Source organism: Pan paniscus, chromosome 12 (genome assembly GCF_029289425.2).
Source record: "Pan paniscus chromosome 12, NHGRI_mPanPan1-v2.0_pri, whole genome shotgun sequence".
NCBI classification, from domain to species: domain Eukaryota; kingdom Metazoa; phylum Chordata; class Mammalia; order Primates; family Hominidae; genus Pan; species Pan paniscus.
In genome coordinates, this window is record NC_073261.2 from 99,368,574 (window position 1) to 99,393,345 (window position 24,772).

A 24,772-nucleotide genomic window follows, 5' to 3' on the forward strand; every position below is an offset into this window, starting at 1 on the left:
ATGTGAACATATAGAAAGGAGATGGAAAAGATATGCATCAGGCCGGGCGCGGTGGCTCATGCCTGTAATCCCAGCTCTTTGGGAGGCCGAGGTGGGTGGATCACCTGAGGTCAGGAGTTCGAAACTAGCCTGGCCAACATGGCGAAACCCTGTCTCAACTAAAAATACAAAAATTAGCCAGGTGTGGTGGCAGGTGCCTATAATCCCAGTTACGTGGGAGGCTGAGGCAGAAGAATTGCTTGAACCCGGGGGCGGAGGTTGCAATGAGCTGAGATCACGCCACTTCACTCCAGACTGGGCAGAAGAGCGAAACTCCATCTTAAAAAACAAACAACAACAACAAAAACCCCAGAAATTATCCGGGCATGGTGATGCATGCCTATAGTCCCAGATACTCGGGAGGTTGAGGCAGGAGTCGCTTGAACCCAGGAGGTAGAGGTTGCAGTAGGCCGAGATCGTGCCACTGCACTCCTGCCTGGGCGACAAAGTGAGACTGTCTCAAAAAAAAATAAAAAATAAAAACAGTGCAGCTACCCCCTTGCTCCCTCTTGGATCGCTCACTCTGGGGGAAGCCAGCTGCTATCTTGAGGATATCCAAGCAGCCCTGTGGAGAGGCCCATGTTGTGAGGAACTGAGGCCTCTCACTGACAGCCACCACGACTTGCCAACCGTGGGAGTGAGCCACCTCAGAAATGGATCCTCCAGCTCCAGTTGGACCTCCAGATGACTGCAGCCCTGGCTGTCGGTTTGAGTGCAACCCATGAGAGACCCCGAGCCAAGATCACCCAGCTAAATTGCTCTCGCCCGTAGAATTCCTGACTTATAGAAGCCATAGAAGATAATAAATGTTTATTGCTGCTTAAGTTTGGGGGTAATTTGGAAGCAGCTATAGATAACTAATGTAGCATGTGTTACTGAAGCCTGTGCATTGTTGTATGAATAAATTTTAAATTTACACAAATGATAATTGTATTAGCCAGGTGCAGTGGTGCATGCCTGTAATCCTAGCTTCTCAGGAGGCTGTTGGGGCAGAGGGGAAGATCACTTGAGCCCAGGAGTTCCAGGTTACAGTGAGCTATGATTGCGCCACTGCACTCCACCCTGGGCAACAGAGATAGAATCTGACTCAAGCAATCCTCAAAATTACAGGTTTCAAGCAATTAGGCAGAAAATCAATAAGGATATAGACGACTTGGGAAACACTATAAACCTACTAAACCTAACAGACATCAAATAACACTCAACAACATAATGCTACACATTCTTCTAAATTGCACATGGAAGATTCACCAGAATGGATCATATGTTAGAGTCTCCAGAATGGATCATAAAACAAGCCTCAACAGGCGCAGTGGCTCACGCCTGTAATCCCAGCACTTTGGGAGGCCGAGGCATGCGGATCACCTGAGGTTGGGAGTTCAAGACCAGCCTGACCAACATGTAGAAACCCCATCTCTAGTAAAAATACAAAATTAGCCGGGCGTGGTGGCACATGCCTTTAATCCCAGCTACTCGGGAGGCTGAGGCAGGAGAATCGCTTGTACCTGGGAGGTGGAGGTTGCAGTGAGCCGAGATCGCTCCATTGCACTCCAGCCTGGGCAATAAGAGCGAAACTCCACCTCAAAATAAAATAAAATAAATAAAACAAGCCTCAGTAGATTTAAAAGGACTGAAGGCATACAAATAATATTCTCTAACCACAATATAATTAAATTAGAAATCAATAACAGAGCTAACTTTTGAAAATTCACAAACATAGAGAAATTAAACAACACATCCTTAAATAATCAGTAAGTTAAAGAAGATACTGCAAGGAAAATTAGAAAATACTTTGAGATGAATGTAAACAAAAACACAACATACCAAAATTATGAGATCCAGCTAAAGCAGTGAAAAAGAAGGAAAATTTATAGCTGTAAATGTTTATATTAAAAAAAAAAAAAAATGGCCGGGCGCAGTGGCTCACGCCTGTAGTCCCAGAGCTTTGGGAGGCTGAGGCGGGCAGATCACCTGAGGTCAGGAGTTTGAGACCAGCCTGCCCAACATGGCAAAACCCCGTCTCTACTAAAAATACAAAAAAATTAGCCGGGCATGGTGGCAGGCGCCTGTAATCTCAGCTACTCGGGAGGCTGAGGCAGGAGAATCGCTTGAACCCGGGAGGCGGAGGTTGCAGTGAGTGGAAATAGCACTGTTGCACTCCAGCCTGGACAACAAGAGCAAATCTCTGTCTCAGAAAAAAAAAAAAAAAAGTTAAAAAAATTTGAAAAAGAGAAAAAATTTCAAATCAGTAACTAACCTCCTTAGGAAACTAGAAACAGAAGAGCAAACTAAACTCAAAGTAAGCAAAAGGAAGGAAATAATGATGATTAGAGCAGAAATAAATGAAATAGAAAATAGAAAAACAGGCTGGGCGCAGTGGCTCAAGCCTGTAATCCCAGCACTTTGGGAGGCCGAGGCGGGTGGATCACCTGAGGTCAGGAGTTCGAGACCAGCCTGGTCAACATGGTGAACCCCCGTCTCTACTAATAATACAAAAATTAGCCAGGCGTGGTGGCAGGCGCCTGTAATCCCAGCTACTCAGGAGGCTGAAGCAGGAGAATTGCTTGAACCTGGAAGGCGGAGGTTGCAGTGAGCTGAGATCGCACAATTGCACTCCAGCCTGGGGGACAAGAGTGAGACTTCATCTCAAAAGAAAGAAAGAAAGAAAGAAAGAAAATAGAAAAACAATAGAGAAAATTAGCAAAACCACAAATTGGTTCTTTGGAAAAATCAACAGAATTGATAAAACTTTAGCTAGATTGACAAGGAATAAAGGAGAGGGGACTTAAATTATTAAAATAAGAAATGAAAGAGGGGAAATCACTACTGACCATACATAAATGAAAAGGATTTCAAGCAAATACTATGAACAACAGTATGCCAACAGATAGATAATTTAGATGAAACAATTTCCTAGAAAGACATAAAGTACCAAAACTGACTCAAGAAGATATAAAAAATTTGAAAAGAAATAAAATGAGATCAAATTAGTAACTTTAAAATTCCCCACAAGGAAAAGCCCAGAACCAAATGGCTTCACTGGTGAATTCTACCAAATATTGAAATAATAAAGAATTAATACCAACCCTTCACAAACTCTTCCAACAAATAGGAGAGAACACTTCCAACTCATTCTATAATTGTTCCCTGAAAAAATTGTATATGTAAAATGACCTCCAAATGCTGAAGGAGCCGAGAAGCCAAAGAAGGCAGACAAATCCAGTTTGTCAGTATAGGGTGATTAATTAGGAGGAACTTACAGATGGAAGCGTGGTCTTGGGTGGCTGCAAGACAGGTAGATCTCTGAACCTCAACCCCGCAGACCCAGGGCTTATCTCATGGGGAAAAATACACACATGGTCTGGAAGGAATGTGTAGGTGGCTGAGAAAAGGCTGCAGGTATCACACCCTATAATGGATGCCACAGCATCAAGGGCTGTTTTGGAGGAAAGGCAAAATTTACAATGAATAGGTGTTCCTACCTAAAGAGTAATACATCAACTAGACATTTTGGAGTCATTCCCAGACTCAGGGTTAGTCAGAAGTTACATGACAGATTAGCATTTAAAATAAAGTCACTCTTGTCCCCACAATAATGTCAGTTTTACCCTGACACCAAAACCAAAGACCTCACAAGAAAACTACAGACCAATATCCCTTATGAACGTATACACAAAAATCCTAAACAAAACACTAACAAACAGAATACAGCAACATATCAAAAGAACTATACACCATGTCTGAGTGGGACTTATACCAGGAATGCAGGGTTGGCTTAACACCCAAAAATCAACTAATGTTATACATTATATTGCTAGAATAAAGGACAACAACTACATAGTTATCTAAACAGACGCAAAAAAGCTGTTTGACAAAATCCAATACCCCTTAATGATACAATCATTCAGCAAACTAGGAACAGAAGAGAACTTCCTCAATTTGAAGTGAGCCCAAAAGTATCTGAGACAGGTCTCAATCAATTTAGAAAGTTTATTTTGCCAAAGGTTAAGGACATGCTTATGACACAGCCTAGGAGGTCCTAATGACATGTGCCCAAGGTGGTTGGAGTACAGCTTGGTTTTATACATATTAGGAAGACATGAGACATCAATCAATACGTGTAAGATGCATATTGGTTTACTCCAGAAAGGCGAGACAACTTGAAGCGGGGGCTTTCAGGTCATAGGTGGATGAGACAAACAGTTGCATTCTTTTGAGTCGCTTTCTTTTTTTTAGACAGGGTATCACTTTGTCACCCAGGCTGAAGCACAGTGGCTCAATCTTGGCTCACTGCAGCCTCCACCTCCCGGGTTCAAGCGAGCCTCCTGCCTCAGCCCCCCAAGTAGCTGGGACTACAGATGTGTGCCACCATGCCCGGCTACTTTTTTTGTAAAGACGGGGTTTCACCACGTTGGCCAGGTTGGTCTCGAGCTCCAGCAGTCTGCCTGTCTTGGCCTCCCAAAGTGCTAGGAGTATAGGCGTGAGCACCCATGTCCGGCCACTTTTGAATCTTTGATCAGCCTTTCACTGAATATACAATTTACATGTGAGAGGGGGCTAAAGGAACAGTCACTTAACCCTTAGTCTGGCTCAGTGAATCTGCATTTTTACATAGACAGTAGGACAGAGGAAGCAAATCAGATATGCATTAGTGTCAGGTGAGCAGAGAGATGATGACTTTGAGTTCTGTCCTTTAGCCTGCACCTGTGAAGATAAGCTATCAATTTACATTGCCAAGGTGAAATTCAACAGAACTGTTTGGCCCACAAGGAATTTCCTTGTGGGCAAACTGTGAAGGAGGTATGTAGCTTTTTACAAAATCTTTTTCTTTTTGAGATGCAGTCTTGCTCTGTTGCCCAGCTTGGAGTGCAGTGGCGCGTTCTCGGCTCACTGCAACCTCCGCCTCCCAGGTTCAAGTGATTCTCCTGCCTCAGCCTCCCGAGTAGCTGGAATTACAGGCTCAAAACACCATGCCCGGCTAATTTTTGTATTTTTTTTTATTAGAGATGGGGTTTTACCATGTTGGCCAGGCTGATCTCAAACTCCTGGACTCAAGTGATCCACCTGCCTCAGCCTCCCAAAGTGCCGGGATTATAGCTGTGAGCCACCGCGCCTGGCCACTTTTTCAAAATCGTTGTAGCTATCTTATTTAGGAATAAAATGGGAAGAAGGTTTGCCCGATGCAGTTCCCAGCTACTCGGGAGGCTCAGGCAGGAGAATCGCTTGAACCCAGGAGGCTGAGGCTGCAGTGAGCTGAGATAGTGCCACTGCACTCCAGCCTGAGTGACAGAGTGACACTCCGTCTCCAAAAAGAAAAAAAAAAAGCATGTATGAAAAAGCCAGCCGAGCATGGTGGCTTGTCCCTGTAATTCCAGCACTTTGGGAGGCCAAGGCAGGCAGATCACTTGAGCTCAGAAGTTCAAGACCAGCCTGGGCAGCATGGCAAGACCCTGTCTCTACAAAAAAATACAAAAATTAGCCAGGCATGGTGGCGTGTGCCTGTGGTCCCAGCTATCTGGTGGGGCTGAGGTGGGAGGACGGCTTGATCCTAGGAGGTCAAGACTGCAGTGAGCCTTGATTGTGCCACTGCACTCCAGCCTGGGCAATAGAGTGAGATCCTGTCTCAAAAAAAAAAAAAGAAAAAGAAAAAGAATAGAAAACCCACAGCCGGCCGGGCGTGGTGGTTCATGCCTGTAATCCCAGCACTTTGGGAGGCTGAGGCGGGTGGATCACAAGGTCAGGAGTTTGAGACCAGCCTGGCCAATATGGTGAAACCCCATCTCTACTAAAAATACAAAAAAATTAGCTGGGCATGGTGGTGCACGCCTGTAATCCCAGCTACTCGGGAGGCTGAGGCAGGAGAATTGCTTGAACCCAGGAGGTAGAGGTTGCAGTGAGCCGAGATCGCGCCACTGCACTCCAGCCTGGGCGACAGGGCGAGATTCCATCAGCCCCTCAAAAAAAAAAGGTCACTAAAGTTGGTATACAACACCCCACTGCTAAATTTGACTGGCTTTTAAAAAGATAGGCTAAGGATTTGAATATACAATTCTTCAAAGAAGATAAACAAATATCCCTTAGCACATGAAAAGATGCTCAACATCATTAGTCATTAGGAAAATGTAAATAAAAACCACAATATCATACCATTTCACACCCACTAGGATTGCTAAAATAAAAAAGACAGGCAACAACATGTGTTGGTAAGGATAAAGAAACATTGGAACCCTTATACCTCGCTGATGGGATTGAAAATTGGTACAGCCAACTTGGAAGACAGTTTGGTAGTTACTCAAAATGTTAAATATAGATTCACCGTGTAACCCAGCAAGTCTGCTTCTATGTATCTAAAGATAAATGAAACCATATGTTCACATAAAACTTGTACAAGAATGTTCATAGCACTATTCATAATTGCTAAAAAGTAGAAAGAACCATGCCAGGCGCGGTGGCTCACGCCTGTAATGCCAGCACTTTGGGAGGCCGAGGTGGGCGGATCACCTGAGGTTGGGAGTTCGAGACCAGCCTGGCCAACATGGCGAAACCCTATCTCTACTAAAAATACAAAAATTAGCCAGGCATAGTGGCCCGCGCCTGTAGTCCCAGCTACTCAGGAGGCTGAGGCAGGAGAACTGCTTGAACCCGGGAGGTGGAGGTTGCAGTAAGCCAAGATTGTGCCACTGCACCCCAGCTTGAGCAACAGAGTGAGAATTCATCTCAAAAAAAAAAAAAAAGTAGAAAGAACCAAAATGTCCATCAATTAATGAATGGATAAACAAAATATGGCATATCCACACAAAGGAATATTATCTGGCAATAAAAAGGAATAAAGCAATGACACATGCTACAACATGAATGAACCTTGCAAACATGCGAAGTAAAAGAAGTCAGATACAAAAGACCATATATTGTATAATTCCACTTATATGAAATGTCTAGAATATGCAAACCTATAGAAACAGAGTAGACTGGTGGTTTCCAGAGGCTGGGGGAAGAGTGGGGACCAACTGCTAATGGGTACAGGATTTATTTTTGGGGGGACAAAAATGTTCTAAAACTAGATTGTGGAGATGGTTCTACAACCCTGTGAATATACTAGAAGACATCAAATGGTACACTTTAAATGGGTAGATTGTATGGTATGTGAATTATATCCCAATAAAGCAGTTAAGAAAATAGTTATTAAAACATATAATAGGTATATCCCAAGGGGGAGAAAGTTGTGGTGCATGAACTCAGCCCAGACAGGCTGTGTTAGTGGGGAGAGCAATGGATGAAGGAGGTGGTTGGAGCTGTAAAGTGTATAGGCCAAGAGTAGAGGTGGGGGCTGGGTCTTGAAGGAGAAACTGAGTGCACTGAAGAATTCTGCCTGCTTCACAGCGTTATCAAGGGCCAGCCTTTGGATGGTCTCTTGAAGAAGGTCCCAGAGCCTCGAGGAGGAGATTCTATGACATCAGCACCTGACCTTTGTGACATAGGCACATGCTGCCAGGGAGAACTGAACTCAGGGAATGGGGCCCCCAGCTCCCATTGGGGGCGGCAAACCTGGTGCCACCCCTTAGACAAAGTCCCAGTCTCCCAGAGGCTTTTACCAGCTGGCCCCATTCCTTCTGCTGCTGGGTATAATAAGGTATCTCTGTCTGGGCCAGGGTGAGCTAGAGGACATCAGCACTAGGGGCAATAAGGGGTCAGAGGAACCAGAGTGGCAGGACACTGGGATGCTTGCAGAACCCCCGAATCAGGATTAGGAGAATAAAAACCTGTACCACAGGCCTCCGCCTGGCTAAAGGAGGACTGAGGGCAAAACTCAGGGCTCAGACAGAAACCCGGGTCAGAGTGCATTTAGTGTTAGACGCTGGGGACACAGAAAGGTGTATCCACCATTTGGTGAACCTGCTCCTCTCTCCCAGGTCCTCTCAATGCTGAAGTGCCTGTGAAACACAGCCCAGAGGAATAATTCTCATTGGTAAGAGCGCTCAGCACCAGAACATCCTCAATTCCTGTTCCCATCTCAGCCCTTATCCCCTGAACCCCTCCTCCAACTCCATCCTACCCTCCCTTCCTCCTTATTCCTCTCCTCCCCACTTCTCACCTTCCCTGGAGCATTTTGCCAGTTCTTTTGATCCCGAAGGTGACATGGATTTAAAGTCTTGGTGAGTTCAGCTTGGAACTGGGGATATGAGGCAGAGCCAGAAATGGACCAATTCTCCCAATGTCTTGGGTTCTCTCTTTTCTCTCCAGGTCCTGTGGGCTTTGTCTTCCTCTCTGCCCTGCCCAGATAATCGCCGCTGCCCCTCCACTCCCAAGATGCAGCTGTGATTCTCCATCCCCACACATCCCTCATCAATGGTTGACTGCAAAGAAGTGAGAAGCCAAGCTTAGATTCATGCTCATGCCTGAACACCCTGAGAGCCTGGTGCTGGAGGGCTGGGTATCCCCTTGGCCTGCCACCAGCACCTGCACCCACACCAGGCTGGAGCCACACTCTGCGCACAGAAGGTGGCCTTGATTTCTCAGGCACCGCTGACCTCAGAGATACTGGTCCTGACTCTGCCAGGTCTCTCATCCCTAGTCTTGTTGCCCCAGTTCCTTCTGGATTCAAGGCGATGTTGCCTCAAAACAAGGACCAGGTGCTGCCACAGACCTCAGTGCTCCCTGGGCGCCCCACTTGGGGCTTCTCACAACTTGTGGACTCCTCTCCTCACAACCTACAGCCTCTCTCTCCCCATCAGGGCCTCCCTCCCTCTCAACCACCGTTCTCTTCCACTCAGTCCCGTCGTCCCTCCTCCCCTCCACCAGCATCCCCCTCTCCTGGCTTCCAATTCGGCTCTTGTGACTCAAATTCTGACTTTGCTCCACATCCCTATTCTCCCTCTCTCCCAAGTTCCCCTACTTTCTTTCACCAGAACTACCTCTCTCTCCCCCGTCCACGTGCATCCTCTCCCTCCAACCACTGGCTGTACCCCTCTCCCCCTTTGACCCCTTCCTTTTCTCCCTCCCAGCCTCAGAACTCCTCCCTTCCCCACTCACCTTGCCAGTCCCCTTCCCACCCCGAGGAACTGCATAGCTCCACACTCACTTCCCCAGGCCCCAGCCCACCTTCTCATAGGCTCCACTCTAACAGGCAGACATGGCGCTGGCATCAGTACAGGGACACCGGGTCCGGGTCCCCTGGAGTGGTGGAGAGATGCGTGCCAAGCGAGAAGGATCCTGCACAGTTCAGGGACCCAGGGGCCCTGGCCCAGGCCCTGGTGGTCCAGCTGGGGCACCGCCGCATCGCACACGACCTGCGGCTACTGCTTTTGCAGCACCTGTGGCTAGGCAGAACCGGCCAGGCCCCAGTCGTGGAGTATCCTATATGCCTGGTGTGCCTCCGGCCCCGCAGCCCCTCCTGCCCCCTCCCCAGGTACAGGACTGGACCCCGGCTGCTTGCTTTCCCTCAACTACTGCCCTGTGTGCAGGGCCAGGAATCTGGGCCACTCCGGATAGGCATCGGCTTCGGCCTCCGCCTGCCTCAGGGCCAGGCCAGGGCCTTGCATCTGCTGCCCGAGAAAAGGCCGAAGGAAGTAGGGCCTCGGGGCAAGGCTACTCAGGCCTGTGGGCATCAATCGCCAGCATCTCAGCCTCCAGCAGCTCAGGCCCGGGCCGACCCAGTCCCAGGCACACCCTCCCAGACCAGGAGCTTCAGGTCTGCAGGCCTTCAATCACCAAACTCCCCACGATGTTTCTCCGGGCCTCCACCTCGGGCACCAAAACAGGTCACTACCTCCCTGAAGCCCAGGCCTTGCCCTGGCCCAAAGAGGCCAGTTTCTCTGGAGCTCATTCTCCAAAAGTCATCAGTCTAGTTCCAGAGCCACGGAGGCCCCCTGGAACACCCCCTCCAAACCCAACCCTCCCAACCAGGCCCCAGATCTCGGGGAGTCCCCGAGACACCCTGAAGGGCTGGCTGGCCGGAGGTCAGATGTGTTCTCCTGCTCTGAACCCTGGGAGCCCCTTGTGGAGTCTGCTGTCTCCAGGCTGAAGAGGACCAAGGGCACCAAGGCCCCATTCAGCCCTCCGTGTATCTAATAAAGTCTGACCCTGTGAAACTTGTGTTTGTGTCCTGCTGAGTCCACAGAATAGGTGGCTGTAACTATAGGGGTGCCAGTCCCTAACAAGACCCTTGGTGGCGGGGAGAGGGTGGTTCATGCCTATAATCCCAACACACTGGAAGGCTGAGGTAGGAGGATCACTTGAAGCCAGGAGTTTGAGACCAGCCTGGGCAACATAGCAAGACCCTGTCTCTCCAAAAACAAAAATATAAAAAAATTAGCTGAGTATGGTGGGGCGTGCCTGTACTACCAGCTACTCAAGAGGCTAAAGTGGGAGGATCACTTGAGTCCAGGAGTTCAAGGTTGCAATGAGCTATATCATGCCATTGCACTCCAGCCTGGGTGACAGAGACCCTATCTCAAAAAAAAAAAAAAAAAAAAAAGAGGGCACGGTGTGGTTGCTCATGCCTATAATCCCAGCACTTTGGGAGGCCAAGGTGGGCATATCATTTAAGGTCAGGAGTTACGAGACCAGCCTGGCCAACATGGTGAAACTCCATCTCTACTAAAAATACAAAAATTAGCTGGGTGTGGTGGCGGGTGCCTGTAGTTCCAGCTACTCAGGAGGCTGAGGCAGGAGAATCACTTCAACCTGGGAGGTGGAGGGTGCAGTGAGCTGAGATCAGGCCACTGCACTCCAGACTGGGCAACAGAGCGAGACTCCGTCTCAAAAAATAAAAAAGACCCTGGAGGGTGGTGTCAAAGGAAACGGAGAGGCCAGAAAGAGCAGGTGCCATGTATCCAAGGAGGACAAGGGACCCACAAGGCCTGGGGACTTGAGATATGCAGAGAGCTTGGCCAGGCCCTTCACACATCTAATTCAACTCTGTGGGACAGATATTGGCATCCCCAAAGATGAAGCCACTGCACTATTCCTCTGGGTGCACCTTAGGTTAATGAGAATGCAGGAGAGGTGTCTCTTTGCAGGGAAGGACATCCCTTGTGCTCGCTCTCAGGAGTGCACAAAGGTCCTCATCAGATCAGAAACCCAAGGGAGAATGGAGTGTCAGGCACAGAAGATACCTGCCCAGGAGCCAAACTGCCCCCTCTGAGGCCAGCAAAGCAGCTGGCCACCCGCCAAGCCACCAGCCCAGGAGTGTGAAGCCTTGAGAAAGGGAATGGCAGACACCACCCCTGCCAAAAGTGGGTGATAGGCGTTAAGGATGACAGAGGTGTCCTCATACGAGGAAGCAATGGATTCAGCATTTGAAGTCAGGTTTATTTTTAAGTTCATGCTGCCTCCGTTAAGAAGCAAGAGACTCCGGTGGTTTCTGGTGTGTGCCCTCGGGCAAATCACTTCCTCTCTGGGGTAAGATGCAAAGGCCTGTGCTCCTAGGAGTTGGCATATCACTGCTCAGATGGGAACAGTCCTTATTTGAGGATTTTATGTGTGTGAGAGACAGGGTCTAGCTCTGTTGCCCAGGGGCTGGAGTGCAGTGGTGACATCACTGGTGGTCCAGCACAGTGGTCGAGCTCACTGCAGCCTCGACCTCCCAGTCTCAAGTGATCCTCCCGCCTGAGCCTCCTGGGCAGCTGGGCCCACAGGTGCCACGATGTTTGGCTAATTTTTAAATATTTCGTAGGGACGGATCCCCATGTTGCCCAGGCTGTCTCGAAAGCCTGGGCTCAAGCCATCCTCCTCTCTCGGACTTTCCGAAAGTGTTGGGATTACAGGAGGATTACAGGCATGAACCACCGTGCCTGGCAGAGGATTTTTTTTTTTTTGAGACGGAGTTTCACTCTTGTTGCTGGTTGCCCAGGCTGAAGAGCAATGGCAATGGCGCGATCTCGGCTCACTGCAACCTCTACTTCCCAGGTTCAAGTGATTCTCCTGCCTCAGGCTCCCGAGTAGCTGGGATTACAGGCGCACGCCACCACGCCCTTTGTATTTTTGGTAGAGACGGGGTTTCTCCATGTTGGTCAGGCTGGTCTCGAACTCCTGATCCGCCCGCCTAGTCCTCACAAAGTGCTGGGATTACAGGCGCGAGTCGCATTTCTTTATTAAAGGTTGACCTTCATCAACCTCCATTGGCTCCACCTCCTCCGCCCGCGCCCCGCGCCCCGCACAAAAATGGCGAAGTCGGTGCTGGCGACTCTGCCTCCGCGCCAGGGGTGGAGAACCGAAGCCCCGCCCCGGGAAACGCGGCCCCGCGGCCGGCTAGTGCTGACGCGTGTCGGCGCTCCTGCGCCTGCGCGGAGGGAGCCGCGAGACGGGTGCGCATGCGCAGTGCGCGTCTGCGAGACCGACTTGGACGGAGCCGAGCTGAGGCTCGGCTTCCTGCTGGTGGTCAGGGTTTTGGCAACTCCCCGGTGTGAGAGGGGTAGGGAGTGCTCCCGGCGGCGACGGGGCCGAGTTCACCAGCGGCCGGGGCAGTAGTCGAAGGCCCGGCGCGGCATGTCCTGGGTGCCGCGGTGCGGGCAGTGAACGCGCGCCGGGCGGGATGGGCCGGCGCCGGGCGCCAGAGCTGTACCGGGCTCCGTTCCCGTTGTACGCGCTTCAGGTCGACCCCAGCACTGGGCTGCTCATCGCTGCGGGCGGAGGAGGCGCCGCCAAGACAGGCATAAAGAATGGCGTGGTGAGAGCGCAGGGCCACTGGGGCTGGGTCTTGCTGCGGGCTGGCGGCGATTCCAGGGTGGCCGGGGGGTCGCGGGGCGGGCCACACTCCAGCTTCGGGCCCTGCCCACTTCTGTTGGGAAGACCGCTTGCCTGACGCCCAGGCGCGAATTTCAGTCGAGAACTCAGCGGGCGGAGGAGAGGCTTTTAAGGTAAAGTGAAAACTGCACACAGCTGCAGAGTCGCCAGGAACGCTTCAGCTCCGCCTCAGAGCAGCTCCAGGGGTCTTATACTGGCCTTTTCCGGGAGGTCTTGCCTGCCCTCTAGCAGCGGCGAGAGTGGTGCATTTGGGTTTAGGCTAAGTTCCTTCCCTCTCCTGAGCTTCACCCTGTTCTGTAAAATAGAGGTAATAATCCCAGTCCTGCTCACTGTGTAGATTTGTGAGGCCCAAATGAGAGAAAAAAGACTGGAGAAACCCTTGTGAACTAGAACGTGCAGAAAGCAAAGGGGTAAGACATCAGACTCTTCCCTAAACGTGCTCTCTGGGCACCCCTGAACTTGCTCATCCGGGTTCCCCCTCCCACAGCACTTTCTGCAGCTAGAGCGGATTAATGGGCGCTTGAGTGCCTCCTTGCTGCACTCCCATGACACAGAGACACGGGCCACCATGAACTTGGCACTGGCTGGTGACATCCTTGCTGCAGGGCAGGATGCCCACTGTCAGCTCCTGCGCTTCCAGGCACATCAACAGCAGGGCAACAAGGCAGAGAAGGCCGGTGAGGAGCTCCCTCTCTACCCCCTTGGGGAAAGGGTTGAACGAGTAAGGTCACTCTTGGTGTCTCTAAAGAAGTGGGTCTGGAAGTAGGGTTTTGGTAGCAAGCTAGAAGTTGTATGGGCACCTGCCATGGAGAGAGGGGCCAGTACTCCTTACTGTAGAAGCCTGGAACCTGGCCAAGTGTTTGTGTTACAGGTTCCAAGGAGCAGGGGCCTCGACAAAGGAAGGGAGCAGCCCCAGCAGAGAAGAAATGTGGAGCGGAAACCCAGCACGAGGGGCTAGAACTCAGGGTAGAGAATTTGCAGGCGGTGCAGACAGACTTTAGCTCCGATCCACTGCAGAAAGTTGTGTGCTTCAACCACGATACTACCCTGCTTGCCACTGGAGGGACAGATGGCTACGTCCGTGTCTGGAAGGTGTGGGTTTGCAGGGTTAGGGAGGGTGAATGTCAGTAGCAACAAGATCAAAATTGTGAGAAGTTGAACGTGGCATCTGGGAAACTTGTGAATGAAGCTTGCATTGAGGGGCCATTAGAAGGGGTGGCGTGGGGATCAGTCACAGTGTACTTGCTGGACACCTGAGTTAACCATGGTGGTTGTTTGGCTACAGGTGCCCAGCCTGGAGAAGGTTCTGGAGTTCAAAGCCCACGAAGGGGAGATTGAAGACCTGGCTTTAGGGCCTGATGGCAAGGTGAGGGGCTGGGGGTGGGAGGAGGATGGAGAAAGGAGAGAGGAGGTGCTTATGCTGCTTGCCCAATAAGTGGATCCCCTAACTGTCCATCCTTGGAATCTTTATTCCTAACTAGTTGGTAACCGTGGGCCGGGACCTTAAGGCCTCTGTGTGGCAGAAGGATCAGCTGGTGACACAGCTGCACTGGCAAGAAAATGGACCCACCTTTTCCAGCACACCTTACCGCTACCAGGCCTGCAGGTGTGAAGACTTTGGGGGGTGGCTGAAAGAGGCATAGCCCAGCTGTGGTGGGGGAGAGGGAAAAGACTGGGGATGGGAGAGCTGGGGAGGAACTTGTTGAGTGTTACCCCAGGTCTGACCAGGGTGCAGGTGGTGCACAAACCTCTGAGGAGGGTTGGGCAGGCCCCAGGAGCTGAATAGCCCCTCATCCGGCCCCCAGGTTTGGGCAGGTTCCAGACCAGCCTGCTGGCCTGCGACTCTTCACAGTGCAAATTCCCCACAAGCGCCTGCGCCAGCCCCCTCCCTGCTACCTCACAGCCTGGGATGGCTCCAACTTCTTGCCCCTTCGGACCAAGTCCTGTGGCCATGAAGTCGTCTCCTGCCTCGATGTCAGGTGTGAGACATTGCTGCCTTGGCTAGGTAGGGGGTCCCTGAGGGAGCTTGGAAAGGAGTCCTGCCTGGGTCCCTACGGACCGGTATTGGGGTATGAGGGTTGCTGCACAAGCCTCCAGGACAATGAGCTCTTTATTGTTTGTTGCAGTGAATCCGGCACCTTCCTAGGCCTGGGCACAGTCACTGGCTCTGTTGCCATCTACATAGCTTTCTCTCTCCAGGTAATGGGTGGAGGTTGGCATGGCCCTGTGGGTGGACTGTAGGCCTGTCTCTACCCTGAGTTTGCAGGAAGGAGTCTGGCCCATTCTATCGAGGGAAATCCTGGGGGTGGGGAACATGCTTTCCAGAAAGAGAGTTCCCAGCTAGGCCTTTCCTCACTGGTATTCCTTCTGCCCACAGTGCCTCTACTACGTGAGGGAGGCCCATGGCATTGTGGTGACGGATGTGGCCTTTCTACCTGAGAAGGGTCGTGGTCCAGAGCTCCTTGGGTCCCATGAAACTGCCCTGTTCTCTGTGGCTGTGGACAGTCGTTGCCAGCTGCATCTGTTGCCCTCACGGCGTGAGTCATTGGGGCAGGGCAGGCAGGCACCACCCCACGTTTAACGACCAGAAACGTGCCCCCCGGAGGCTGGGCTCTTTGTGCCACTCCTCCTTTGAAGGGTTCTGGTTTTCAGGCTGGGAAGCCCCTTTGCCCGCTGACCTCCTCCCTTTCCCTCCTGCAGGGAGTGTTCCTGTGTGGCTCCTGCTCCTGCTGTGTGTCGGGCTTATTATTGTGACCATCCTGCTGCTCCAGAGTGCCTTTCCAGGTTTCCTTTAGCTTCCCTGCTTCCTGGGAATCAGGAGCCTGGACACTGCCATCTCTAGAGCAGAGTGGAGGCCTGGACTCCCTTTGCTCACTCCATTCGGGTCCACAGCTGAGGTTGCCTCTGACAAGATGAATGGGCACTGCCTGCCCTTCTAGTGAAAAGGCTTGGTTATGGCCCTGCGTGACTCCAGGTCCCAGGAACCTTGCCTTCATCATCTGTGGATCCATCCAGAACAGCGGTATCTGAAGCCCAGGCCATACTCCCTGCCTCCTTTCTTCTGCCTACCAGAGGCTCCAGAGTTGAGCTTGTCCTTTATCTAGAAACATGTGAAGATGCCCAAGAGCCTGGAGGCACTGCTGTCCTTCCTGCAGAAACAGTTTCTCCTCCTCCCCTCAGCCTTGTGGCCAGTTCCTCTTCACATGAAGCCCCTGGCATTTGCTGGGGAAGGGACTGGCCTGGTACTTGCTGTTAGGGCAGGAAGGGGCAAAAGGAAGACTTGGGTAGTAATCTGGGGGTTCAGATGGGTAGCACTAAGCCAGCTGGCCTAAAGATGCAATAAGTTCCTAGGTAGTCTACCCTTACCTTGAGGAATGGGAAAATGAACCTCAGCCCATTAGGCAGGAAAAGTTGATATTTAATAAACAAGGAAAGAGTGAACTGAGACCCCAAATGGTACTCTTGTCAGCTGTTTCTGTCGTCAGAAGGTAAGAGAGCCCTGAGGTCAGGCAGCCCCTCTGGGTCCTGGAAGATGGCTTTGGCGTACTGATGCAAGAGGCGGCTCATGTAGCAGTGCTGCCACGGGAGCAGCCCTTCCAGGAAGCCGATGTGGCCACCCCGGGCTGTGATGAGCAGCGCAACGTAGGGGGAGTGTTGGGCGGCCTGTATGGGAAGGGCTAGGAGAGGGTCAGAGGTTAGAAACACTGGCCTTCACTGGGAGCCCAGGCTGTCTGTTGCATCCCTCATGGCCCATTTTCCTTGGGGCCAAAGTGTCTTGAATCAGAGTACTCACCACAGATGGGGGAGAAGGGGTCATCTGCTGCATTGAGACAGAGCACAGGGATCCGGATGGCATCTATCTTGGTTCTAGGGCTTGCTGCTTTGTAGTAGGTAACACAGTCTTGATATCCAAAGGCCACAGATGTGTAGCGCTCATCAAACTGGCGGATTGTACGGGCCTGCAGGTGTTACCATAGGATAGGCTAAGATGATAAAGAATAGGAAGGTAGTGGAAGACTCATTTGGGGGAACCAGGGGCATGGCTGAGTATTATACCTGTAGTACAAAGTCTATGTCCACCACCTTTTCAATCACCTTTCTGTTTCTGCAAAAGTACATAAGAGTTTGGCTTGACACCTGGATCTGATCCCCCACCCCCAGGCCCTGTCTTACTATCTCGTGTGAGGAAGCCCAGAGAGAACTGACCAAGCACTAGGAGAGCCTGGAGTGTCTGCCATCCTACTCTGTCTACTGCCTCCTCCCACTTGTCACGACCCTACCGTTCCACAAGTTGGCAGAGCCCAGCAGTGAGGGGCTGATTGAAGAGCAGTGAGTTGAGTGGGGTTTCCAGGGAGCGAGTGGTCTCAAAGGAATCCCAGCATGCAGACAGAGTCAGTGCTGCCACCAGCCCTGCAGCCTGCCCGGCCTGTGCCAGGTGATTCAGCACCAGTATCCTGTGGAATTGGACAAGGGACCATGAAAGAAGGGTTTGCATTAATGTGAGTTGGGACAGAGGAAGGGGACATGGAGGAGGAAAGAAAGGAAGACTGGGCCTCTGGGCTAAGCCCAGCCAATCTTTACCCTCCAAAAGAGATGCCCACGGCCAGCAGTGGAGCTTGGGGATAACGATGCTTTATGTGGTTCACGACTGTCTCTAGATCTTCAGTATTGCTGGCACAAAAAGCCCTGTGGGTCTGAGGGCAAACCAGATCATTGGGTAGGGAGGGAGACCGTGGCCAGAAGGTGGAGGGGAAACTGAGGAAGGATAGGTAGGAGGTGAGCCCCAGGGCCAAGGATCTCTAAAGGGAGTGGGTGAAGGGCTGCTATGAGGAAGGCAGCTACTCACCCGCAGTTCCTCCCCACGGCAGCCCCGGTTGTTAAACACGACAGCCCTGTGGTACACACAGGTACATCTTAGCCAGACCCTTCTTAGCCCCTCTCCCCTTTCAGTATTCAGAAAGACCCCTGTCCAAAGACTCCGTGTAGCATTCTTCTTATCTATCAGTGTCCGGATTGACTTCTCCCTAATACACGTTCTCAGATGCCACCCCACTCTGGGGCTGCACCCATCCTTACTGGTAGCCATCCCTCAGAGCTTGGTTAACTAGGTGCAAGACGTATGTCTCCTGGCTACTGCCAGTGATGCCAGGAAGCAGCAGCACAATGGGCTGGGTAGTAGGATCAGGGTCTTGGCTGCTGTCAGGCTGCTTGGCCCAGTCTAGCAGGAGCTGGCCTCCATCTGGTGTTTGGAGGATGTCACTGGTTTTGGAGGAAGAGGCACACAAAGATACTATTAAGAACTTAATGTAATTCAAAAGCTTTGCCCCCTGCCCCACCCACAAACAAGTCTTATCACTTCCCATCAGCATCATCTGAGGGTGTTCTTCATGTAAAACAGTAAGGCTTGACAATGTGTGATGGGGACATAAAAGATGACCTGGTGGCCGTGCAATTATATAGCCCTTCCATATAACATCCATTGTCATTGAACCCTCAACACAGGGATGTAGATGAGGCAGATTACCTACATTTTAAAAGCGGTAGATAGGTTTTTCCCTAGATACCTGGGGTTTCATGTTCACCCTGTTCTGTCCCTTCTTACCTCTGATAAAGGACTAGGGGCTGAGACTGCAGGAGGACTTGGAAGATGCTTTGTAGTCGCCCCTCAAAACACCACAGCGTTGGGTAGAAAGTCTCGGTGGTGATGGAACAGTGTTGCTCCAGGAAGGCCAGAAACTGCGGCCCAGCCACCAGCCGAGGCCTCTGTAATCACACAGCAGTCTGCCCCACTTCCCTGACTTTTGCACCAAGCTAGTGAGGCACCCAACACCAGAGGGTGAGGGGGCCCCCTCTCCAGAGCCCAGCCTGGAGGACCCTGCTTTGTCTGCACGTGAGATACTCAGCACAGCTCAGTTGAATGGCCAAGTCTGATAATACACTCCAGCTAGAGCCCCTAAAAAACCCAGTCCTGGAGTGTCACTGCCCAGAATTGACCCTGAACTGGGAGCTGCTGAGTTGACTGAGTGCTGACTTTCCTGCTCAGCCTATCCATGCCCCAAACCCATTTTGGAGAGAGCAGGTGATGTAAACAGCCACGCTCAGTGGTGTGCGCCTGTGGTCCCAGCCACTTGGGAGGCTGAGGTGGGAGGATCACTTGAGCCCAGGAGTTCAAGGCTGCAGTGAGCTATGATAGCACCACTGTACTCTAGCCTGGGCGACAGTGAGACCCTGTCAATAAATAAGTGCCCAGCTGATCCCCTGCAGAAAAAGTCGGGGTTCTGGGCAGGGGCTGAAGAAATGCAGCACCATTCAATCTTCAGCCTTTACTTTGCAGTTGAAAATGAAGCCGGCCAGGCGCAGTGGCTCATGCCTGTAATCCCAGCACTTTGGGAGGCCGAGGTGGGTGGATCACAAGGTCAAGAGATGGAGACCATCCTGGCCAACATGGTGAAACCCCGATTCTACTAAAAGTACAAAAATTAGCCAGGCATGGTGGTGAGCGCCTGTAGTCTCAGTTACTCGGGAGGCTGAGGCAGGAGAATAACTTGAACCCAGGAGGCAGAGGTTGCAGTGAGCCGAGGTCGTGCTGCTGCACTCCAGCCTGGTGATAGAGCGAGACACCATCTTTTTTTTTTCTTTTTTTTTTTTTTTGAGACAGAGTCTCGCTCTGTTGCCCAGGCTGGAGTGCAGTGGCGCAATCTCGGCTCACTGCAAGCTCCACCTCCCGGGTTCACGCCATTCTCCTGCCTCAGCCTCCCGAGTAGCTGGGACTACAGGCGCCCACCACCACGCCTGGCTAATTTTTTGTACTTTCAGTAGAGACGGGGTTTCACTGTGTTAGCCAGGATGGTCTCAATCTCCTGACCTCATGATCCACCCGCCTCGGCCTCCCAAAGTGCTGGGATTACAGGCGTGAGCCACTGTGCCCAGCAACACCATCTTAAAAAAAAAAAAAAAAAAAGATGAAGCTACACTGTCTTCTTCCTAAGACTGACTCTGGCCACTCTGGCTCCTGATTTTAGCACCACTTCATCTGCATATTCCTGTTCTCTAATGTTCTTGCTCACTGCCAAGGGGTTTTTTTGAGACACAGTTTCACTCTGTTGCCCAGGCTAGAGTGCAGTGGCGTGATCTCGGCTCACTGCAAGATCTCCGCCTCCCGGGTTCACACGATTCTCCTGCCTCAGCCTCCCGAGTAGCTGGGACTACATGTGCCCGCCACCACACCTGGCTAATTTTTTTTTTTTTTTTTGTATTTTTAGTAAAGATGGGGTTTCACCGTGTTAGCCAGGATGGTCTCGATCTCCTGACCTCGTGATCCGCCCGCCTCGGCCTCCCAAAGTGCTGGGATTACAGGTGTAAGCCACTGCGTCTGGCCTAAGGGGCTTCTTTCTACCGGGGACCTTATCTTCTCTTACTTGTGGGGCCCCTGCTGTTAGATTGTGCTCTAAAGGAAGAACAGCCCTAATGTGAATCGATTTTTTTCTTCCTTCATGCCAGCTAGGGGGAAGGTGACAAGGATGAAATAACAGGGACAGATGAGGTCAGTGGGCACTGAGCCCTGACTTTCAGCTTCTCTGCTGTGTTCTGGACAGACATCAAGTGAATGAGAGAGCCTAGCCACGTGGAAGGCATGTGAAGGAGGAGTATGCCATAGGTTCAAGAATAGAAACTGCATATCCGCAGTGGGCCCTAAGGAACATGAGGACCAGATTTCTATCTCCAGTACAGTTCCTATGGTCTACAGGGGCAAATGGTAGAGAGGCCAAGTTGATAGTGCAACTGTTGGGAGATGTGACTTTGGACCCTAGTCCTTAAGCCCTGGAATTATGATAGCTGTCAGTCGTGTGCAGGCACTGGGCTAAGCCCAAACTTATGAGATATTTTATAAGTGAAGAAGTTATGACTGACAGAGATTAAGTGGTTTGTCCAGTTACACAGCAAGCAAGAGGCAAAACAAAATTATTAACTATGACATTACCACCAGTACTTGTAGGTAAGATTTGTTGAGTTCTCATTAAGCTCCAGGCATTCTGCTAAGCACTTCACACAAATTTTGTCTTGTGATTTTCATAACAGTTCCATGAAATAGGTTCTGTGATCCCCCTATGTGAACGGATTTGAATGCTGAATAACTTGTCAAGGGCCAGAAGCTTGCCAGAGCTAGTTAGTGGCAGAGCAGGAGATTCAAACCCAGGTCTGTCTGACTCTAGAGCCTGCGCTGTCTAGTCACTGTCGGGTATTGCCTCCTAATTGCCAAGATTTTGAGTTGCTATCCTTTTTTTTTTTTTTTTTTTTTTGAGACGGAGTTTTGCTCTGACACCCAGGCTGGAGTGCAGTGGTGCCATCTCAGCTCACCGCAACCTCCGCCTCCTGGGTTCAAGCGATTCTCCTGCCTCAGCCTCCTGAGTAGCTGGGATGACAGGCTTGCGTCACCACACCCAACTAATTTTTGTATTTTTAGTAGAGATAGGGGTTTCACCATGTTGGCCAGGCGGGTCTCGAACTCCTGACATCAAGTGATCCGCCCGCCTCAGCCTCCAAAATGCTGGGATTACAGGCATGAGCCACTGTGCTCGGCTGAGTTACTATCAGTTTATTAATTCCTTGGTCAAACGGCCCAGTAGTGTGGAACAAGTCTTATAAATTTGTTCACAGGTTTGATTTATGTGGGTTAATTTGATTTTAACTCAAGAAAATGTTTCTTGACTCCCTCCTGAGAATGAATTAGTATTACAATATGGCACTGGTTGCTATGCTTAAATCAGTATAGATCCATTACAGTGCTGGCCAATCCAAACACCATATCTAGAGGGCCTCCAGAATGGCACTTTTCCTGCATTTTAACCAGTATTCGTTAGCTTATAAAGGGTTTAGTCTATAAAGCAGCAGGGGCCCAGATTTCTGTGCAGCTAGTTGCAAGTAAAGGAAAGTGTTTCCTTAGGGGCAGTTTTGTTCTGAAGTGACCTTCCAAATCTGATGTATAAAGTGAGGCCTACAGAGTATTGTGAGGCTTGGAGTTTTTAACTGTTTTATTAAGGAAGACTTTTTTTTTTTTTTTTTGAGACGGAGTTTCACTCTTGTTGCCCAGGCTGGAGTGCAATGGCACGAGGCTCATTGCAACCTCCGCCTCCCAGGTTCAAGTGATTCTCCTGCCTCGGGCTCCCGAGTAGCTGGGATTATAGGCATGTGCCACCATGCCTGGCTAATTTTTGTATTTTTAGTAGAGACGGGGTTTCTTCATGTTGGTCAGGCTGCTCTCGAACTCCCGATCTCAGGCGATCCTCCCGCCTCTGCCTCCCAAAGTGTTGGGATTACAGGCGTGAGCCACCACACCCGGCCCTAAGGAAGACATTTAGTAAACAATATATGCTAATGTAGAAAGCTCTGAAAATATGGAAAAGTCTAGGTAACACTAAAGTCTCCTATAGACCTTTTTAAAGGACTCGAACCAGTAGGTGTCTTGTTAGACTCAGCTACCTAGAACAGAGTTTAATGAAGATGAAGAGATTTGGCTTTTCCTGGATATGTAAATTATGTATATATCTAAATTTCAGTGAGAAAAATCTCCAAATTCATCAAAATCAACCTCTTCAAACTTTCTCATCACACTGTATGGAGAGCCTGGAACATAAAACGGCTGAATGAGCAAGGACAGTTAGGGTCATCCATCAGTTCTGAGCTAGGCCAGTTCTGACCTCAGCCAGCCCTTAAGGGAAGGGAGGTCCTACTAAGCTATTTGGGGGGTGGGTGGTATTGGGAGTTAGCCGTGACCCACAGACCTCTGGTTCCTTCCTTCAGTGCAGCTGACTCAGCTAAACCACCTAAAAAGGAACGCAAAGTGTGCACATCTCTGATACCTCAGGATGCCTTCCACCCCACCTTTCCCCAAATGCTTGTCCACATTATAGGGAGCAGCACCCTCCGGTACCCAAAAGGCCCAGCTGGCGTGGGGATCACATGGGATGCAGAGGCACTAGGGAGGCAGAGCCGACTCCCCATTCGGTGGTAGCAAATTTCACCTGTGGGGAAGCCCAACCATCCCAGTTCCCACCAAGGACTCAAGCCCGTGTCTGGAAGCTGCCCGCTACACCCAAACCCGCTGGCCAGAGCGGTGGACCCGCACCCACCTGAAGCACACGTGCCCAGTAGTAGCCCAAGTAGAGGGCAACGGCAAGAGCCAAGAGCAGAGAGAAGGTGTCTGCCCAGGTGCCATTCTGGGGGCTCAGGAAGGAGCTCAGCATCTTGTGTTGGGGGCTTCCGACCCTCAGGCTCCTGGCTGGCCCCAGTTGGCCGGCTGTAACTCGCGGTCCCACCCGCCGCCCGCCATAGGCGGCCTGTGCAGGTCCGGTCCCCGCTGCAGGCAGTTTGCGCTGCTGGCCCCGCCCACCGCCGGTGCCCCGGGCTGGGCGGCGAGAGGCGGCGCTAGTTGGTCGCGGGGCTGGGTGGCTGGTCGCCTAGTGCCTCGCGCGGATCTAACCCGAGTGACCTGCGAATGGCCTCCCGCCCTCCCCTGCCTTCTTCCCCTCCGCGGTTCTTGGCTGTGCAGCCCGAGACAAGCGGCCTCCCCCAGCTGCCATCTTGGTGCGGGGCATCTCCAGCTCCCTTAAACTCTTCCCCGGCGACGCCCCGAGTGCAGCAGCCTGGCCAGAGTCCCTTAGGCGCTCGCAGTCAGTCACACACAGGACACAGCTACTGCTGCAGTGACATTCTCCTCTGTCACACACTACAGCCATTCACAGTGACCCTCACCAGTCACTGTCCGACTGTGACACCCCACACTGTCACAAAGCTTTCAGCTGCTCAGTGGTGGCATTGCAACACATGCACCTTCCTGCAGTGTCACTCTGCATTGTCTCATACAGTCCCTGCCACACAGTCCTCGTACAGTAGATAATTTGCTCACCACCCGCCCTGTACCAGGCACTTGATACAGACCCCCCATGTTACTGTCCGTGTCTTCATTGAAATATAGGAGGTCATCTACTAAGAGTAGTGGCTTTCAACCTTGACTGCAGATCGGAATCATCTAGGATTTTTAAAACTACCAGTGCCCAGGCCCTACCCCCGATACAGTTGGTCTGGAGAGGAGCCTAGGTATCAATATACCGTAAAGCTTCTAGGAGGTCCACGAGTCATCAGGGCTTAACATGGTCCACACAAGAGAAGTACCAGCTGCCATGGGAGCACTGCGGAGGTGCCCGGACTTCACGCGAGGGTGTTCTAGCAGAGGGGGCAGCAAAGGCAAAAGCCTGGAGGTGAAGGATGTCTTAAGGGAACAAAGAAAGTTGGTGTGGCTGGAGCATGTGGGTGGTCAAGGACCACATAATTGCTGCAGTTTATCCTAGGGTCAGAGGAAAGCCATCCAAGGGTTTTAAGAAGGGAAGGGTGACATGAGTTATGTTTTAGGAGAATCATTCAGTTGCTTGGAGAATAGATTGGAGGAGGAGGAAAGTAGAAGCAGAGAGGCCACGGGGAGGCTGCTAACAGAACGCCAGGCTCAAAAGATGCCTGGACTGGAGGATACCCAGGAGAGGAGTGAAGATCTTCAAGATCAGTGGCAGAATTGATAGGACCTGGTAGTAGATTGGAGGCAGGGGAAGAAGGAGGAACATGGATGACCTCCAGGTTTCTGACTGCACAGATATAAAGTGTCCATCCCTGGGACAGGGAAACAGAGGAGAGGAAGGTTTGAAGAGGAAGATGATGCATTTAGACACAGACATGTAGAAGTTGGGGTGCTGGTAGGTGTTTTAACTGTGTTTCCTTAGGTTCTGTATTTGTCTATTTGGCATCCATAAATCACAGGGCCAACCTAATGGCCAAGGTTGTTTACATCTCCCCTACAATACAGAGCTCATACTCTGAGCACTTCCTTTCTCTAACTTTCACATTCCAAGCCAGTATCTCCCCTGCCCTAAATCAACCCAGGACCAGGTAACCAGGACCTGTCCCTGTGCCCCAGAGCACTCTGGAATTATTCAAACTA

General features: G+C 51.1%; 3 protein-coding genes across 7 annotated transcripts; 2 read left to right on the forward strand and 1 right to left on the reverse strand.

Moving 5' to 3' along the window:
- Positions 1 to 6,346: 6,346 nt before the first annotated feature.
- PRR30 (proline rich 30) lies at positions 6,347 to 11,136 on the forward strand. The gene is made up of 3 exons (XM_003827085.6): positions 6,347 to 7,669; positions 7,950 to 8,005; positions 8,281 to 11,136. The coding sequence occupies exon 3, from the start codon at positions 8,646 to 8,648 to the stop codon at positions 9,882 to 9,884; it is 1,239 nt and encodes a 412-aa protein (XP_003827133.2). The 5' UTR covers positions 6,347 to 7,669; positions 7,950 to 8,005; positions 8,281 to 8,645; the 3' UTR covers positions 9,885 to 11,136.
- Positions 11,137 to 12,295: 1,159 nt separating this feature from the next.
- Positions 12,296 to 16,237, forward strand: PREB (prolactin regulatory element binding). Of its 4 annotated transcripts, XM_003827082.5 has the most exons (9): positions 12,296 to 12,706; positions 13,271 to 13,460; positions 13,655 to 13,875; positions 14,069 to 14,149; positions 14,265 to 14,389; positions 14,589 to 14,762; positions 14,910 to 14,982; positions 15,161 to 15,320; positions 15,484 to 16,237. In XM_003827082.5, the coding sequence occupies exons 1-9, from the start codon at positions 12,572 to 12,574 to the stop codon at positions 15,576 to 15,578; spliced, it is 1,254 nt and encodes a 417-aa protein (XP_003827130.1). In that variant the 5' UTR covers positions 12,296 to 12,571; the 3' UTR covers positions 15,579 to 16,237. The 4 variants fall into 4 exon arrangements, with proteins under 4 accessions (XP_003827130.1, XP_024783382.1, XP_034808712.1 ...); XM_024927614.4 differs by lacking the exon at positions 15,161 to 15,320 and having other exon boundaries at positions 12,323 to 12,706; XM_034952820.3 differs by lacking the exon at positions 14,589 to 14,762 and having other exon boundaries at positions 12,328 to 12,706.
- ABHD1 (abhydrolase domain containing 1) lies at positions 16,181 to 23,394 on the reverse strand. Of its 2 annotated transcripts, XM_003827084.3 has the most exons (9): positions 22,914 to 23,394; positions 18,386 to 18,546; positions 17,860 to 18,042; positions 17,630 to 17,675; positions 17,365 to 17,477; positions 17,064 to 17,237; positions 16,840 to 16,888; positions 16,577 to 16,742; positions 16,181 to 16,460 (listed from the first exon to the last, which is right to left on the reverse strand). In XM_003827084.3, exons 1-9 carry the CDS (start codon positions 23,025 to 23,027, stop codon positions 16,249 to 16,251), a joined length of 1,218 nt encoding a protein of 405 aa, XP_003827132.3. In that variant the 5' UTR covers positions 23,028 to 23,394; the 3' UTR covers positions 16,181 to 16,248. The 2 variants fall into 2 exon arrangements, with proteins under 2 accessions (XP_003827132.3, XP_008950699.3); XM_008952451.4 differs by lacking the exon at positions 18,386 to 18,546 and having other exon boundaries at positions 22,914 to 23,391.
- Positions 23,395 to 24,772: the final 1,378 nt, after the last annotated feature.

Bases quoted from the DNA above. Each gene is read 5' to 3' on its own strand.
- PRR30 (XM_003827085.6), top strand. From the start codon at position 8,646: ATGTTGCCTCAAAACAAGGACCAGGTGCTGCCACAGACCTCAGTGCTC.
- PREB (XM_003827082.5), top strand. From the start codon at position 12,572: ATGGGCCGGCGCCGGGCGCCAGAGCTGTACCGGGCTCCGTTCCCGTTG. The intron at 13,461-13,654 runs GTGAGGAGCTCC...TTTGTGTTACAG, and splicing joins CAACAAGGCAGAGAAGGCCG to GTTCCAAGGAGCAGGGGCCT. The intron at 15,321-15,483 runs GTGAGTCATTGG...TCCCTCCTGCAG, and splicing joins GCATCTGTTGCCCTCACGGC to GGAGTGTTCCTGTGTGGCTC.
- ABHD1 (XM_003827084.3), bottom strand. From the start codon at position 23,027: ATGCTGAGCTCCTTCCTGAGCCCCCAGAATGGCACCTGGGCAGACACC. The intron at 17,478-17,629 runs GTGAGTAGCTGC...GTTTGCCCTCAG, and splicing joins GCCGTGGGGAGGAACTGCGG to ACCCACAGGGCTTTTTGTGC. The intron at 17,238-17,364 runs GTAAAGATTGGC...CCAATTCCACAG, and splicing joins GTGGGCATCTCTTTTGGAGG to GATACTGGTGCTGAATCACC.